Source organism: Podarcis filfolensis, assembly GCF_964270895.1.
Source record: "Podarcis filfolensis genome assembly, chromosome: 2".
Lineage (NCBI taxonomy): Eukaryota > Metazoa > Chordata > Lepidosauria > Squamata > Lacertidae > Podarcis > Podarcis filfolensis.
The window spans coordinates 9,123,440-9,142,232 of NC_139605.1; the positions used below are offsets into that span (position 1 = coordinate 9,123,440).

At 46.4% G+C, this 18,793-nt stretch overlaps 1 protein-coding gene across 1 annotated transcript; it reads right to left on the minus strand.

Annotated features, from left to right (window-relative positions):
• Positions 1–3,458: 3,458 nt before the first annotated feature.
• On the minus strand, positions 3,459–17,477 carry LOC310758186 (uncharacterized protein; the record flags this gene model as incomplete). The annotated part of the gene is made up of 9 exons (XM_083604114.1): positions 17,334–17,477; positions 16,277–16,373; positions 13,428–14,051; positions 10,811–10,882; positions 8,570–9,025; positions 6,247–6,341; positions 5,173–5,237; positions 3,672–3,711; positions 3,459–3,542 (listed from the first exon to the last, which is right to left on the minus strand). Exons 2-9 carry the CDS (start codon positions 16,368–16,370, stop codon positions 3,459–3,461), a joined length of 1,530 nt encoding a protein of 509 aa, XP_083460240.1. The 5' UTR covers positions 16,371–16,373; positions 17,334–17,477.
• Between the last annotated feature and the right edge of the window lie 1,316 nt (positions 17,478–18,793).

Sequence of the window (18,793 nt, forward strand, 5' to 3'; positions counted from 1 at the left end):
TTTAGGGGACTAGCCTCGTCCGCCTAGTCAGAGCATAGCCATCACAGTGAGCAGCCATCGACAGCCCTCTCTTCCTCCATGAATTTGTCCAGTTGTCTTTTAAGGCTGTCCAAGCCGGTGGCCATGGCTGCCTCCCACTGGAACAATTTCCATCCTTTCAGTGATGCCCTGTGTGAAGAAAGCCTTCCTTTCGTCTGTCCAGAATCTGCCCACGTTCCTCTACATTGGATGGTCCCGCGATTTCCAATGTTATGAGAGAGAAAAGCTTTTCTCCGTCCTCTGTTTGTGCACCGTGCCACGTTTTATAATTGCCTTCGATGTCACCCCTTTTCTCTAAAATGCGCCAAAATCTGCAACCATTTCCCATGGGGGAGGCGCTCCACCCCCTTGATCATTTTGGCTGCCCCTTTCATGAGGGCTGCCTGCCTTTGAGTAGCAACTGCTTCTAGCCTTCCTGACCCTCTGCCACTGGCCTGGATCTCCTGTGTAAGAAGGGGTGCCCCGCGGAGGACCTTAAGGTCCACAAATGACAATATTTTGGAGGTCCCAGGTCGCAAGGTGGTTAGATTGGTCTCAACTAGGGCCAGGGCCTTTTCAGTACTGGCCCCAACTTGGTGGAACGCTCTGTCACAAGAGACTAGGGCCCTGCGGGACTTGACATCTTTCCGCAGGGCCTGCAAGACAGAGCTGTTCCGCCTGGCCTTTGGTTTGGACTCAGTCTGACCCTTATGTTTCCCTCCCCTTATGGTCTTGATTTATCCGCTGCGGTATTTTAAAATGAGGCTGCATTTTAAATTGCATTTTAACCTGTATTTTAAATTGGTTTTTTCCCCTTTTCTCTTTTTCTCGTATTATGTTTTTACTGTGATTTTATTGGTGTTAGCCGCCCTGAGCCCGGCTCTGGCAGGGAGGGCAGGGTATAAATAAAATTTATTATTATTATTATTATTATTAAACCACCCCCTCTTCATCAACATGCTACTTCCTGGAAGCATTTGTGGTACGTTCTCAGCGCTTGACATTACATGGGTTAATGGTGAGGCCTGTGGCAACATATCCCAGAATCCTCTGCAATGTGCATGTAGATTCTGCAGCATGAGCGCAGTAAATGTGCAAATCACTTTCCGGAGGCAGAAAGTATAGAAACAACTACTTGAGGAAAATGAACAGCCTACCTTTCAGGAGCCAGCTTTTCATCTCTCTTCAGTTCATAATATGCAAAGTAAAATAAAAAAATTCAAAAAGAGGCGATTACTAAGGAATGATATCTTAAGTGCAAGAGCTCGATCAAGATGATTTGGCAGAAGAAAGACAGCTGATTAGCTCATACTTGTTGCAATGAAATATTCTAACATCAATTGCCCTCTGTGTGCCATGAATGCCTTTGGCACGACACCATGTTTCTCTGAAATCACACGGCATTTTGAGTAGTCCCTTAGTTTGACTACTAAATGCTCTGATAATTGCATTCTGCTGTTTTTCACTCTGTGATGAGGAAAAACTGAAAGTCACTCCTGGAACATTTGGAGCAATTTAAAGCAATTTCAGGTTCCTTGGATACAGGAAATCTCAAAAGGGTGGCTTTGGGGGTTGGGGGGGAGGAACAGCCAGTTCTGAAAAATGGATGTACCTGAGGACGGGAAAGGAAGATTCTATGAAGCAAACCAAAACCATTTATATTGTTACACGATTGGGGCCAGGGGTCAGTCTGGATTATATCTGTGGATTCCTTCAGGGCCTGCTACTCTAGTCTAAAATCTAGCAGAAAAGGCCGCTGAACCGGTCAGACCAGTTTCTTTGTAAGATAATGACTTTAGTTGTCTAGTTAAGTACCACCACTGACATGTCCGAAGAGGCTGCTCTGTTGCCATAGAGACAAATGGAGGCAGGCATAGGAACAACAGGCAGGATGCCTCATCATCCTAGGATGGAGAATAGGTGTTTGTGAGTTTTGGCTGATGCTGGAAGCGAGGTATACAGGGGCTTGTATTGCTCTGTGCTGGACCCAAAGCTGGACTTGGGGCTTCCCTGGAAACCTAATGCAAAACCAAGATCTGTTGGGGTGTTAATGCTCTGAGCCCCTCCATTCTACAGTCAGTTTGTATATAGGTGGAGATTAAACCATATATCTTAAAGACACCACAATCTCCAACGACCTTCATTGTAAGGAAACCAATTCTGAACAGGCGCAGGCATCCCCGAAGTCTCTCACCACTCAAGAGCACAACAATATTTCCAAGATTTGAGATGTAGGCCGGAGAATATTATGCATGCTTAAATTCCACTGGAAACCAAGAAGACAGTTTCCAGTAAGCTCCAAAGCAGACATTACAATGGATGCAAGAACGCTCTTAACCATTCAACTCATTCTCAGCGTACGGATTTCTGATGGAAAGGCATCACTCACACACAAAAGTTGAGCTATTAGCAGGCTTGGGAGAACTTCAAAGTCTGCAGAAGCACAAAAGGTATTTGTGGGGGAACCCTAAAAGGGAGGAGGCAATATTCCAAAACAACCCAGTGCGAACCAAGCATTATTCAGAGAGCATGGTCTGCTGCTTGACTGCGGGAGGAGAGAAAAATGGTCCATCTTGTATCTCCAAAAATACCTGGCACGACATCATCGTGCTCAGAGGTGCCTTGCCTTGACACGCACACACCTTCCTCATCACTGGCAGGCAAGGGAATTCTGAGCATGATGACATCACACCACCCAACTTCTCTAGGTAGGCAGATGTTACTGAAAAGAAAGGCAGCGCTGCTACTCTTGGTAGTAACCACATGACTTGCAAAAGCACCATATTTTTCGCTCCATAAGACGCACCAGACCATAAGATGCACCTAGTTTTAGAGGAGGAGAACAAGGAAAAAATATTCTCTCCCTCTCTGCACAGCGCCTCTCCAGCAAAGTGGGAGGAGAAATGGAAGGGGCTCCGTTTCATCTCCCACTTTGCTGAGGGGCGCTGTGCAGAGAGGGAAAGCTGGGCAGCGCCTCTCCAGCGAAGCGAAGTCAGAACAGCAAGAGGGATCAGTGCGCACCAATCCCTCTCGCTCTCCTGGCTTCAGGGATAGCTGCACAGCCTGCATTCGCTCCATAAGACGCACACACACGTCCCCTTACTTTTTAGGAGGGGAAAAGTGCATCTTATAGAGCGAAAAATACGGTAGTTACAAGTCCGAGTAGGTTTAAGATGGCCTTTACAACTCCTCCCATGATGCCTTGCCATTGTCCACTCTGGCTGGGGCTGATGGGAATTATAGTTCCAAACACCTGGAAAGCAGCAGTAAGAGGAAGCATCATGTCTCCGTTCTGGCTACTGTTGGCCCATAGTTGATGGCAATGGAAGTGGCAGAGACAGCTTGAATTGGTCTGGACCAGTTGCGTAAAAGATTATATGTCACCGTTGTTTATCTTTGCATAATGTACAAAAGCAAGACATGTTTACCATTAAACCTCCTCAAACCAGTTGCCATGGCGCATCCTTTACTGCTGCCATGGCAATCCCCCCTTCAGGCGCCAGAACTCCGTGAGAACTAATTTCCTAAAAGCATGAGATGCAAAGAAGAGATTGAAGAAAAGAGGAAAACAACACCCAAGTGACTATTTTACGTAAGAAGGAGAAAGGGGAAGAGGCTTTGTGCAAACTATGGTGCATAAAATGCATACATACCCCAGTTCTCATGCGCTCCCTCCTTTGTGGAATAGGGACTCTGGATCTAAAAGCAGTGAGGGTGGGGGGAACAAAACAGACAAAAACAAGGGGGGGGGAAGGCAAACATCAATATGGGAGGGGAGGACGCTCAGCAACCCTGCATGGTATTATGGGCTGGGTGTATGTGTCCAGTCTAGATGAAACTCTGGGTTCCTTCCAAAACCTGTGATCTATATCTGTGAGGCTATGGTGTATGAGGGAACCTGGTGGAGCAGCCAAACTAGTCCCTTTGTGAAGGCAATGACCATGGGTCGGCAGACTAAGGCCCACGGGCCGGATCAGGCCCAATTGCCTTCTGGATCCGGCCTGCGGATGGTCCGGGAACTGCCACGTGGATTGGCAGCGCGCTCATTCTTTCCCTATCCTTCCTTCGGCGGCGGTGGCAGTGGCTCCTCCCTCCCTCCTCCTGACTTCTTCCTGCCCTGCCTAGAGGAGGAAGGGGGCTGGCCTCTGTTGGTGCCAGCAGCAGCAGCCCTCCAGCGACCGCCATTTTAAGCAGCCCCTCTCCAGAGCCCTTTCGTGGACCACTCATTGTCCCTCCGCTGCCAGCCCCTGCCACTTGGAAGACACAAGTAAGCAGCCACTGGGGCTCATGGTGTAATAATAATAATAATAATAATAATAATAATAATAATAATAATAATTTGTTATTTATACCCCGCCCATCTGGCTGAGTTTCCCCAGCCATTCTGGGCGGCTTCCAACAGAACACTAAAATACAATAACCTATTAAATTTTAAAAGTTTCCCTAAACAGGGCTGCCTTCAGATGTCTTCTAAAAGTTTGGTAGTTGTTCTCTTTAACATCTGGTGGGAGTGCGTTCCACAGGGCGGGTACCACTACTGACGCTCCTTCAGGTATACTGGACCGAGGCCGTTTAGGGCTTTAGGGCTTTGTTCTTGCATCATTCTCCTCCCCAAAAATATAGTCTGGCCCCCCACAAGGTCTGAGGGACAGTGAACCAGCCCCCTGCTGAAAAAGTTTGCTGACCCCTGGCAATGAACTTAGCTGCTCAGCTAAGCACCAGACACCTACATCTTAAAAGCGTCGGTTCCATCTTAAATGAGTGATCTCCATGGAAACACTGCCCTCCTCCCCATCCTGCTCACCTGGCTGATATATGTGGCATATTCTTACCCTCACAGGAACCCTGAGAGGTAGGTTAGACAGCTGAGAGACAGTGATGGGGCCCCAAGGTCACCAAGTGAGCTTCAGGGCTGAGTGGGGATTTGATCCCCCGTCTCCTGATCACTACACCACCCTGGATCAAAGACAGCAGATCCTAGAGGAGAACTCTCTCTCCCCCCCTGGAATATAGTACTGTATTGCCCATACTACTGCTCCTTAGTAATGTGAGTTTTTAGTCTGGTTTTAAATGTATTCTTGCTAACCACCTATTCCTACATTTGATAAGAGTGGCAGAAAGCAAAACAACCAAACAGACAAATAAAATACTCACCGAGCGTTTGCCTTGATGTTATGGTTTGTAACAACAAATTCAGAACCATGGAATAAACTCATCAACTGTAGGAGAGAGAAAAAGTTAACTACAGTTTGCTTCCCTGGGTAAAAATTGTTCAGCATTTTGTCTAACGATGGTGATTCTCTGTGAAAAGCCAACCATTAAACGTTGCGGTAGTAGCTGCCTAAAAGAGCTGATTGCTGCTAAACCATTGAGCTTGCCCCACAACTAGAAACGAATACACCCACCCCAGAACAGACCCCTAAGCATTCACACATAGTAGTGCACATACATGGTAAATGCTGTTCTGTAATTAAGTCTTCCACTTGCAGAATGTAGTTTTCCCTCACTCTCCTTCCCCTGTGTGTGTCCCCTGCCTGCCCCAAATCTGCTCCAGTGGGTTGAGGGAACCCCTAAACCAAATGGGGGGCAGGCCTGCAGGGTCACCAGGGGGAATAGGGGCAGAGGAAGTTCTGTTGGGCGAGTGGAAGCCATCCCACCAGGGCAATAGCTCAGTGCTAGATGAAAACCAGAGGCCTATAGTTTGGGTTATGGAAGTGAGAGCTGGACCATAAAGAAGGCTGATCGCCGAAGAATTGATGCTTTTGAATTATGGTGCTGGAGGAGACTCTTGAGAGTCCCATGGACTGCAAGAAGATCAAACCTATCCATTCTGAAGAAAATCAGCCCTGAGTGCTCACTGGAAGGACAGATCCTGAAACTGAGGCTCCAATACTTTGGCCACCTCATGAGAAGAGAAGACTCCCTGGAAAAGACCCTGATGTTGGGAAAGAGGAGAAGGGGACGACAGAGGACGAGATGGTTGGATAGTGTTCTCGAAGCTACAAGCATGAGTTTGACCAAACTGCGGGAGGCAGTGGAAGACAGGAGTGCCTGGCGTGTTCTGGACCAGGGGGTCATGAAGAGTCGGACACGACTAAATGACTAAACAACAACATAGTTTGGGTTGACTTTGTGCTCCACTTTCTGTATGGTGGAATTGATTATAATCTGCTAACATGTAAACCGGTGTTCAGGGATGGGCAGGAGAAGAATTAGTACAGTACTCACCCACTTTGTTGAGAGCTTCTTAACATCGTAGTAATCAAATGTCTCTGGAGGATTGGAGAACACAGAGAAGTTCATCTGGATGTTATAGAACGTTACTGCAACAAGAGAGAAAGGAGAATTACATCCGCATTGAATTTCACAAGTGACTTTTCCTACACATCATCCTTTGTGGGGAACACAGCTATTTTTGGGGACGTGGGCATTTAATCTGCTGAATGCAAAGGTGTGGCTGATGCCCTGAGATGGTGGCTTTGTGTATGCTGCCCCCCCAGCGGTTCCTGTCACTTATCTCTCCTTATTGCTCTCAGACTTTTTAGTTAAGTAAATGGATGAGAAGAAGAAAGTGATATTTAGGATGGGCGTCTTTTCTGAAGTCTTGGGCAATTATGGGCTACATAAAACTCAAATATTTTTGCTCTCCAGAGTTTAGTAGGCTTGTATCTATGTTATCCAAGAACTGCAGCTACCAGTCAAGTCCTCTATTATTCAACTGCCCTTCAAATCATGGAATCACCACAGCTTCACGCTTGTACACATTAATCGTCTCCAAATAATAGGAGAACATCCATATTCGCTTCTTCTAATGTGCTGCTTACTGCATTGCTAATGGCTGACTGTGATTGCGCGGAGCAGAATGACGTATTAATTCTCCTGCTATTAGAACTCTCCTGGAAAGGTATCCCAAATATTTTGTAGTCTTGGGGCTTGGCAGTTGTAGTGTTGGGGGTTGGCACCCATTCCTGGGTGCCAGGCTCTTCCCATAATTTCTGAAATCGGTAAATGTCAAGCCTGTTTTCCCAGGAGCTTGGCTTAGAGAGGCATCATCACAGTAATGGCAGACTCATTACTCTGACAAAAGGTGGGACATTCAGCTTTAGATATGAAGAGGAGGGCAGTCCCTCCTCCAGCTGTATGTTAATTAGCAAAAGACAATAACAGAGTTAAGTGCTGGTTAAGTGCCATGGGATGTGGGTGGCAATGTGGTTTAAACCACCGAGCCTAGGGCTTGCCGATCAGAAGGTCGGCGGTTCAAATCCCCGCCACGGGGTGAGCTCCCGTTGCTCGGTCTCTGCTCCTGCCCACCTAGCAGTTCAAAAGCACGTCAAAGTGCAAGTAGATAAATAGGTACTGCTCCATGCGCTGCTCTGGTTTGCCAGAAGTGGCTTAGTCATGTTGCCCACATGACCCAGAAGCTGTACACCGGCTCCCTCGGCCAGTAAAGCAAGATGAGCACCACAACCCCAGAGTCGTCCACGACTGGTCCCTTTAGCTTTACGTGCCAAGACTCCTGTTATGGGGTAGCTGTTAATAGTATTATTCTGCTTAAGGAATATTTTCTCCTTTTGCCGCTGAGAAGGTTGACAAATAAATTATCACTTCAGTGCAGATACGGAGAAATTTTCTGTTGGACTGTGAGGGGGTTTTGGTCACATGAGCTGAATAAAACATTGTTTTATTTTTTCCCCCTTTTTCCCTTTTATTTTTCAATATTACATTCAATTACATCCTTAATCATTCTTTGCAATACATACTATATCTATCTATCATCTATCTATCTACCTACTGGTAATCTATCTATCTATCTATCTATCTATCTATCTATCTATCATCTATCTAATCTATATCTATCTATATCTATTTTCTGTTGTGACTTCCCTCCACCCGTGCTCAGCTTCCATTGTTTTTCATTCCTTTAATATTGCGTTAAAGAAAGTTATTTACATATTCCCCATTAATCCCTTTTCATCTTTTAACCTTAACTTTACGAACTTCAGTCAATGCATATCAATAAATTTGTTTTGGAACAATGTTTTGTCATGTATTCTTCCACACATTCCCCTTCTTTTCTTAATTTCTGATTTGATTGGAATCTAATAGCTGCTGTCATTTTGGCCAATCCAATGAATTCACAAAGCTTGTATTGCCACTCTGCTACTGATGGAATCTTGTCCCCTTTCCAATTTTTAGCTATTAGCAATCTGGCAGCGGCTGCAGCATATAAAAACACTTTTTTATTGTCACTAGGGATGTCCTTTGAAACTAAGCCTAATAGAAACGCTTCTGGTTTTTTCTCAAATGATGTTTGGAACATCTTTTTTAATTCTTCATGAATATTGCTCCAGAAATGTTTTAATTTTCCCACATCCCCACCACACATGTTCCCTCTACCTCATGACATCTCCAACACTTACTTGATTTTAATTTGTATATTTTGGCTAGTCTGACGGGAGTCATATACATCATCTTCATATGGTTTTCTCGAATTAAGTAAACTTAATATCTTGCTTCCACATTAAGTTTTAATGTAAATCCCATCTATTACCTGAAACTGGCATGGCTCCTGTGGGTGCTGGTGTAGACCAAAAAGTCTCCAGCGTGGTCTTGGCATTTATATTGATGGTTGATGCTTTCGATTCAGTGATAAGTTTTGTATTGGTAAGATGAGGAACAGATACGGTTTCAGAAGCCTGATGTGTCACCCCGTCGTATCCAGAGGTTGAAGAAACTTGGGTAGGTTTGGAGGTGGGCACAGTCCAGGTGCTTTTGGGAGCTGTCTCAGCATACTGAGAAGTTGGCATGTTCCAGGTGGGTTGCGTTGCGACGCCCGGAGGGGTAGCTCCATTGGGTCGAGAGGTGGATGCAGTCAACTCCTCTTGATGTGTTGTTCCATCTCTGTCAGAGGTTGGTATTTTCACATAAGAGTTAGAAGAAACCCCATCAGCTGTCGATGTTGTTTGTTCTGCTTTGGGTGTGGCTTCATCAGACCTGGGAGAAGACACTGTCCATTTGGTTTTATAACATCATCATCATTATCATAACAACAACAATAATAACAATTTATTATTTATACCCGGCCCATCTGGCTGAATTTCCCCAGCCACTCTGGGTGGCTCCCAACTGAATAGTAAAAACACAATACAGCATTAAACATTAAAAACTTCCCTAAACAGGGCTGCCTTCAGATGTCTTTTAAAAGTAGGATAGTTGCTTATTTCCTTGACATCTGATGGGAGGGCATTCCACAGGGCAGGCACCACTACTGAGAAGGCCCTCTGCGTGGTTCCCTGTAACCTCACTTCTCGCAGGGAGGGAACCGCCAGAAGGCCCTCGGCACTGGACCTCAGTGTCTGGGCTGAATGATGGGAGTGGAGACGCTCCTTCAGGTATACAGGACCGAGGCCGTTTAGGGCTTTAAAGGTCAGCACCAACACTTTGAATTGTGCTCGGAAATGTACTGGGAGCCAATGTTGGTCTTTGAGGACCGGTGTTATGTGGTCTTGACGGCCATTCCCAGTCACCAGTCTAGCTGCTGAATTCTGGATTAGTTGTAGTTTCCGGGTCACCTTCAAAGGTAGCCCCACGTAGAGCGCATTGCAGTAGTCCAAGTGGGAGATAACCAGAGCATGCACCACTCTGGCGAGACAGTTTGTGGGCAGGTAGGGTCTCAGCCTGCGTACCAGATGGAGCTGGTAGACAGCTGCCCTGGATACAGAATTGACCTGCGCCTCCATGGACAGCTGTGAGTCCAAAATGACTCCCAGGCTGCGCACCTGTTACTTCAGGGGCACAGTTTCACCATTCAGGACCAGGGAGTCCTCCACACCAGCCCGTGAAGGAACTGTCCCAGAAGAGATTCATGGAAGACCATCGTCCGGAAGTGTGGCTGTAGACTTAGAGGTTGTTGCTAAAGAATACAGAGGCACAGTTACAACCATATCAGAGTTGGCTGTTGGAAAAACCTCCGTTACTCAGGATTTCACTGAGTCCCAGGAGGCCAATAGGAAATGTGGTAGAAGCTGTACTGGGGTCCTTGATAACTGTGGCTTCCAGGGTAGCATTTCCGGTGGGAATGAACATCTTGAAATACATGTCATCTCTGTCACTCTACAAAACCCACTCAAATCTGATGGCTTCAGCTGTTTCGGAAGGAAGGTTCAGAAATACGCCATATTCTGAATTGAATCTACCTGTGCTTGTGGTCTAAAACAGGGTGAAAATCTTGTATATATTATTACATATATATTGCTCTTTACATAATGCATTGAGAGAGCAATACTTGGGACAATTTTTTTTATCTATGCCAGGCAAGAGAAATACGCAACTTAGAAAACTGGGCATTTTTAAATTTGTGATAGCTGATGAGAGGAGAATATTATCAAGAGAATTTTATTATTTATTATATACATTTTTGTTAGCTACCTTGGATGATTCAACAGCTTTGAGACAGTGATGATGATGATGCTTTTACTACAATCAATTGGTATATAACGTATTTTGTGATATAAATAAAAAGTGGATATAAATTTAGCAAATAAATAACCGTAAGAAGACCCAGCCAGGGTCCTGCTATCTCCCTGTAATGCAGGACTTGGGTCTGGGCCCACCATCCTCCAGATGCTGCCGGACTCCAACTCCCATCAGCCCTGACCATTGGCCATGCTGGGTGCAGGGGCTGATGGGAGTTGGAGCCCGACACCTGCAGGGCCACAGGTTCCCTGTGCAGGGCCAGCTGTCCATGAGGCAAGATTTTAACCCGGATCACCCCATTCTATTCGCTACGTACCTGTGACTGAGGGGTCAGGGGCTTTGCTTGTCAGTGGTGGAGCTAAAGATGTATAGTTAAAGTCACGTGACCCTGTTGAAAAGAGGGAGAAATGCACAGAGATGAATAAATACAAGATTGAGAAATGCATAAATACGAATAAAGACAGGGTTCACCAATACACCATTCACATGGATGCCAACTCTTTGAAAATGCCAAGATCTTGAAGTCTGAGTAATAGGTTAATGAAAGAATGCTTTTAGATATCTCTGGAGCCCAACTCTGGTGCAGGAGAGGAGGACAGTGTCATAAAAAATATGACATAAAAATATGGGAACTGCCTTAGGTCCTAACCTAGGAGGGCGGCCATTCACAACAGGTAGATGTTTCGCGGGTGGCCTAGGACTTGCCGATCAGAAAGTCAGCGGTTTGAATCCCCACAAAGGGGTGAGCTCCCGTTGCTCGGTCTCCGCTCCTGCCAACCTAGCAGTTCGAAAGCACGTCAAAGTGCAAGTAGATAAATAGGTACCGCTCCGGCGGGAAGGTAAACAGCGTTTCTGTGCGCTGCTCTGGTTCGCCAGAAGCTGCTTTGTCATGCTGGCCACATGACCCGGAAGCTGTACGCCGGCTCCCTCAGCCAATAAGCGAGATGAGCGCCGCAACCCCAGAATCGGTCACCACTGGACCTAATGGTCAGGGGTCCCTTTACCTTTACCTAGATGTTTCATGTCATTCAAAAATAGATTAAATAGGTGTGGGGCAAGAATACAGCTTTCTATGGCAGGGAGTTGTTGAGATGGAATAAAATCCCACAGCTTGAACCCCCTACAAGTTCCCTGAGGGCTATTTCCTGTGATGCTCATGAAAGGGCAGAGCTGCCTTTCGGTGAACAGCAACAGGACCTCAGAGGGGCTCTTATCTGCTGGCCAGTCATGCGCTCCAATAAACTCAACCACCTGCTTGTTGTTCTCCTGCTTTCTCCTTATTCCCCATTATCTGTTCCAGGTACTATCAGCTTTTCATAAATTTCAGGTTGTCAAAAACAGCCATAAAAAGCAAAGGAGGAAATTTATAGCTTGTGCAGAAGTTCCCACACGCCACAGCAGAGATTTCGCACGGCAGATTAATAAATAAAGCTTTACCGCTCTGTCTCCAACCAGGATCTCAAAAGCTTAGTCAGAGAACTTGTCCACCCTGGAGTTAGGTGGGTTTGCCCTGGCCTGTCTCCCCATTGACCTAGTGACGTACACCCCACCCTAGTGTCGTCCCAAGGCTCATCCCCCCACCCTGCTTGAATTAGGGTTTTGAAAAAATCCTGGCCATTTTGGACTTCCCAAGGATTCCTCCCCCCCCCCTAAAGTTGTGATTCCTGCATTGCAGAAAGTTGGACTAGAGGGTGTTTGGGATCCCATACAATTCTATGATTCTGTGATATGATTCTAAAGGGTGGAAGATCTGGGATAGTGCTGGCATGGGAAGGGAAATTCCTCTACACTGATGGGGAGGCAGGCTGGTGTGAATCTACTTTCAGCTCCAGTGCAGACAAACCCCTAGATAACAAAGCATTTGGTTGCATGCCACCAGCCATCCTAGGATGGGGAACAAGAGGCCAAAGCTGTCTGTGCTTGAGTGTTTTGGCTGATGCTGGAAGCTGGAGAGACAAAGGCTTGTCTTGCTTTGTGTGCTGGACCCAAAGCTGTGGCTTGAGGATCTCCCTGGGAATTTAATGGGAAACAAGATCCACTGCAGGATTAATGCTGTGAGCCCTTCCACCCCATGTTCAGGTTGTAAAGGTAAAGGACCCTTGACCAGTTGCGGACGACTCTGGGGTTGCGGCACTCATCTCGCTTTACTGGCCGAGGGAGCTGACATTTGTCTGCAGACAGCCTCCGGGTCATGTGGCCAGCATGACTAAGCCGCTTCTGGTGAACCAGAGCAGCATATGGAAATGCCGTTTACCTTCCCGCCGGAGTGGTACCTATTTATCTACTTGCACTTTGACATGCTTTCGAACTGCTAGGTGCGCAGGAGCAGGGACCGAGCAACGGGAGCTCACCCCGTACATATGGGCAAATAACACCATATACCCTAAAGATGGACGCAGGTGGTGCTGTGGGCTAAACCACAGAGCCTAGGACTTGCTGATCAAATGGTCGGCGGTTCGAATCCCCGCGACGGGGTGAGCTCCCATTGCTCGGTCCCGCTCCTGCCAACCAAGCAGTTTGAAAGCACGTCAAAGTGCAAGTAGATAAATAGGTACCGCTCTGGAAGGAAGGTAAACGGCATTTCCGTGCGCTGCTCTGGTTCGCTAGAAGCGGCTTAGTCATGCTGGCCACATGACCCGGAAGCTGTACGCCGGCTCCCTCGGCCAATAAAGCGAGATGAGCGCCGCAACGCCAGAGTCATCCGTGACTGGACCTAATGGTCAGGGGTCCCTTTACCTTTTTTACCCTAAAGACACCATAGTCTCCGCCAACCTTCATTCCGAGGAAACTGAAACCCGGGTGAGTGCAGGCAGCACTGGGGTCTGCTGAGGCTCAGACATTGGGGTGTGCGCGTGAAAACGTATTGTTCAAAATGATGGGCGCAAACAAGATGGAGGAGGCTCCTGCGCAGGCTCTGTTGGCATGATACTCACCACAATCTTGGCGATGGTCGGACTCAAGTGTTGCGCCGTTCAAGGACCAGTAATCGCCTTCCCAGCTAACGACATCTCCAGAGGAACACTTCTTCATCTGCTGCTCCTCCAGCACGGAACTCCACATTTGGAAATAATGCAGGGTGCCCACGAAGCGGAAGGGCGAAACCATGTCTTCAGCCTGCTTCTTGTGGAGGCAACCAATCACAAAAGTCCCACAAGGCTTCAGGTACTTGCGTCTGAGCTCACGGAACTCTTTGCTCATCATCCTGCCCCCATCATGGAAGACCTCGAGCAAGCTCTTGTACCCGTCCCACACACAGCACATCTGGTGCATCTTGGGGAGCATGATATCTTTCCCCAAATCAACCAGGGTGCCAAAAAGGGACATTTGCAGGGTATAGTTATTGGCAAACAAAGCCAGCTCCACATCTTTGGGGTCCCTGGAGGAACTGCTGATGTCATAAGAAAAGGCCGCCCAAGTGCCCACACTTTTATTAGTCTTGCTCAGATAGATGCACACGGTAAATATGTGCAAGTCTTGGGAAACGCAGCCGGCCAAGGAGGGGTATTTCTGTGTCTGTCCAGACAGGACCAGTTGCTTCCCTTTCAGAGAAGCAGCTTCTGTTCATGACATGGGTAGCAAGAGAAATAAGAGAAGAGAATGATGACATTTTTCAATCAATCCATCAGCTGCATAGCCTAGCCTTCCCTAAGCCGGTGCCCTGAATGTATCGACCAGCAACCTGCACCAGCCCCAGTCAGCACAGCCCCAATCCGTTCAGATGTTTTTAAGATTAAGCACTATATAAATCCTTTTAAATAAAATATGTAGACTATCTGGAGCACACCTGGTGTGTGTGTGTGTTCTGGGGCAGCCAGTGATTTTTTTACAGAGATCCACGACTGTTGAAATATAAAGCATAACAAAAGAAAAATAAAAAAAAGTTGCACAATACAAACGTAGTGACTGAAGTGCAAAAAAAAAGTGCTTTCACATAAACTCTGAACTGGAGGTGATGGACCAGGAAAGAGACTCTGGGGTTATAGTGGGTGGCCCAATGAACAGGTTGACTGCCACTTTCATAATGCTATTCTACAAATCCATGATGTGACCCCTTTTGGAATATACTGTGTACAGTGGTACCTCGGGTTACAGACGCTTCAGGTTACAGACTTCGCTAACCCCGAAATAGTACCTCGGGTTAAGAACTTTGCTCCAGGATGAGAACAGAAATCGTGTGGCGGCAGCAGGAGGCCCCATTAGCTAAAGTGGTACCTCAGGTTAAGAACAGTTTCAAGTTAAGAACGGACCTCCAGAATGAATTAAGTTCTTAACCCGAGGTACCACTGTACTGTGTTCTGTTTGCCTCATCTCAAAAAGGGTCTTGAGGACTTGGAAAAGGTCCAGTAAAGGGCACCCCGAAAAATGATCAAGGGGATACTGTGATCCTTTTGTGGGAACCGCCCTGAGGGTATAGGTATATAAATCCAATAAATAAAACATAAAAATAATCATTCCTCCACAAAGTCCTTCTTCATGCAGTACAGAGTTAAATTATGGAATTCCCTCCCCCAGGAGGTTGTGATGGTCAACAACTTGGATGGCTTCAAAAGGGGGTTGGACAAATTCACGGAGGAGATTCAGCCCCTTCATGGCTCCTTCCCAGGAGGGCTCTGCTCTGCCTCTGCACTCGGAGGCAGCTGGAAGACGCCAGAGGGAGAAAGCTTGGAGTTGCTTAAGAAGAAGAGTTTGGATTTGATATCCTGCTTTATCACTACCCGAAGGAGTCTCAAAGCAGCTAACATTCCCTTCCTCCCCCACAACAAACACTCTGTGAGGTGAGTGGGGCTGAGAGACTTCAGAGAAGTGTGACTGGCCCAAGGTCACCCAGCAGCTGCATGTGGAGGAGCGGAGACGCGAACCCGGTTCCCCAGATTACGAGACTACCGCTCTTAACCACTACACCACACTGGCCCTGTGGCCCATCTAGTCCAGGATCCCTTCTTCATTATTATTAATCACTACTAGTATTCATTTGTTCATTTCCCACCCGACACCCTAAGGTCACAGGGCAGGTTACAACACTGCAAGGCAGGGCCGGATTTAGGTTTGATGCGGCCCTAAGCTACTGAAGGTAATGGGGCCCTTTATATGTCCAGCTGTCCTTTGTCGACAACAAATTGTTGCTGTTTTTTGTGTTGAATAGAGTGGTACCTCTGGTTGTGAACAGGATCCGTTCCTGAGGCCCGTTCGCAACCTGAAAAGAACGCAACCCGCGTCTGCACGTCACGATTCGCCGCTTCTGCGCATGCGCGTTATTTCATTTTGCGTGTCTGCGGTACTTCTGGATCGCCGCGGGACGCAAGCTGAAAACGCGCAACTGGAAGCAAACGTAACATGAGGTATGACTGTACAGTGGTACCTCGGGTTAAGTACTTAATTCGTTCCGGAGGTCCATTCTTAACCTGAAACTGTACTTAACCTGAAGCACCACTTTAGCTAATGGGGCCTCCCGCTGCTGCCGCTGTGCCACTGGAGCACGATTTCTGTTCTCATCCTGAAGCAAAGTTCTTAACCTGAAGCACTATTTCTGGGTTAGCGGAGTCTGTAACCTGAAGCATATGTAACCTGAAGCGTATGTAACCCGAGGTACCACTATATATGTTATATGGTAATTTATGGACCTAATAGGTATCTAAAGCCATTTGCACATCACAAAAGATGTATTTTATCAAAGTAATTGTTGAACTGAAATACAATTAAGAAGAAGTATATTAATAGTGAACGGGCCCTTGTACTCCTGAATTTGTAGGCAAATGAACAGAAGCACTAGGGAAACCTTTACCTGACAGAAGGAACAAGCCCACAAGAAGGACGACCAGGCTGCAGAGGATCTTGTCTGAAGAACTTCTAGCTAAACTTCCCATTCGCCCTCTCATCGTCTAGACACGCTTTGAAAGACAGAAGGGAATTCCGCGAGGCACTTTCTGGAGTAGGGAGGGACACACGGAAGAAGAAGAGGTGAGGCTTGCTCGATTCTGGATCAAACCAAAGCTCCCTTGGCGAAACTGGATTACTTGTGCATGTTAAGGGGGATACACCCATTTCACACTTCTAGAACCAAAACACAGCTAACCTTCAAAACTCAATTTTTGCAATGCACGTCTTCAGCCAAACTGTATGTACAGAAATGCGTATATTTGGGGGAAACGTGGATTAGAAATGTGGCCTAATTAAGGAATGCAGTACTACGTGAGGTCATCGCTCCTCGACCTCCAGAGCATGGGAAGTCACCCAAAGATTTATAATTTGGCATAAAATTTGGACTGTTTGATTGTATTATAATTTGGAATGTTTTTAATGTGGTTTTTATTGGATTGTTAAAATGGCAAACAATAAATATTATTATAAAAAAGAAAGAAATGCATAGTCTGTGTAGACCACCTGAATCATAGTCTGTGTAGACCACCAGCTAAATCATGGGTAGGCAAACTAAGGCCCAGGGTCCAGATCCGGCCCAATCGCCTTCGAAATCCAGCCCACGGACGGTTCGGGAATCAGCGTGTTTTTACCTGAGTAGAATGTGTCCTTTTATTTAAAACGCATCTCTGGGTTATTTGTGGGGCATAGGAATTCATTCATTTCCCCCCTAAAATATAGTCCAGCCCCCCACAAGGTCTGGGGGACAGTGGACCGGCCCTATGCTGAAAAAATTTGCTGACCCCTGAGCTAAATGGTCTAAGGCTATTAGGGTAAGAACATAAGGTCAACAGCCTTGCATTTTAATATCCTCCTTAACCAAGTTCTTGCACATTTTTAATTCGCTTATTCATTCATTCATTCATGTCTAAATGAATTCATTACAAGACACTTTGCAAAGATTCAAAAATAAGACCACTTACCTAGCAAGGAAGCCGCTAATAAGATCTGCTGTGATATTTTGCCAGCTCTAGTCCCTTCTACAGGCCATACAAATGAGCTACTTGCCAATTTGTGTTTTCCCTTTTTTTGCAGAAAGACAATTTCAATGCCGCTCTAGTGTTGCAAATGGGACCCTCCCTGCCAGTGTGAAGAAGGACTTCCCCTTATAGGCTGGCAGGAGATGTAAAGGCCAAGAGATCTGCCCTGCCCACTTTATATTTTACAACACTTGCTGCCATTCCCTGTCCTCCCTCTCACTCTGCTTTTTAACTATGGGCTCATTTCCTTCCCCCCCTTTTTATGGGTAGCAGTTATCTGTTATCTACCGAGATTTTAAAGATAAGAATTACCGTATTTTTCCGTGTCTAAGACTAGGGTTTTTTTTTACCAAAAAGTTAGGTTTAAAATTGGGGCTTGTCTTATACATGGGGGCGTCTTATACACTGAAAAATGTGGTACTTCTGTGTGAAGCTGACCTGCAATCAACTCCATGGATCAGAGATACTGGGAAACTAAAGAGCACCAAGTCAGAAGTTCTCCAAGGGATGAGAGGAGGGGGGAAAATTCAGCTCATGTTTGGAACCAAAGTTGCCAAATTCACACTTTCTGAAACAATGTGATAACCAAAACACACCCATTCTTCTCATATTTGCACTTCTCTGAATTTTGCAGTGCTGTTCACCAACAAGCCAAAGTTTACAAAAAGCATCTATTAGGCAAATGTATATGCGCTGTGGGTTAAACCACAGAGCCTAGGACTTGCTGATCAGAAGGTCGGCGGTTCAAATTCCCGCGACGGGGTGAGCTCCCGTTGCTCGGTCCCTGCTCCTGCCAGCCTAGCAATTCGAAAGCACGTCAAAGTGCAAGTAGATAAATAGGTACCGCTCCGGAGGGAAGGTAAACGGCGTTTCTGTGCGCTGCTCTGGTTCGCCAGAAGCGGCTTAGTCATGCTGGCCACATGACCCGGAAGCTGTATGCCGGCTCCCTCGGCCTATAGAGCGAGATGAGCGTCGCAACCCCAGAGTCGATCACGACTGGACCTAATGGTTAGGTGACCCTTTACCTTTACCTATATGTAAATTGAATGTATTAGTGAAAGTAGCATACAAAAATGCATTATACTGGGGGAAATCGCTTGAAATTATGTTCGTGATAGTCAAAACAGCACACACAAAAATGTGCTGATTTGGAGAAATCCACACTAAAAGGTTGGTATCTGAAGAAGTGTGCATGCACACAAAATCTTATACCAAGAACAAACTTAGTTGGTCTCTAAGGTGCTACTGGACAATTCTTTTATATTTTTTTATATATTACACTAAAATGCTGCAGAATTCCTATGAGGGTTTCTGAAAAGGAGGTTTGAAGCAGGGGTAGGCAACCTGAGGTGTGTGGGTCGGATCCGGCCCAATCGCCTTCTAAATCCGGCCCGCGGACAGTC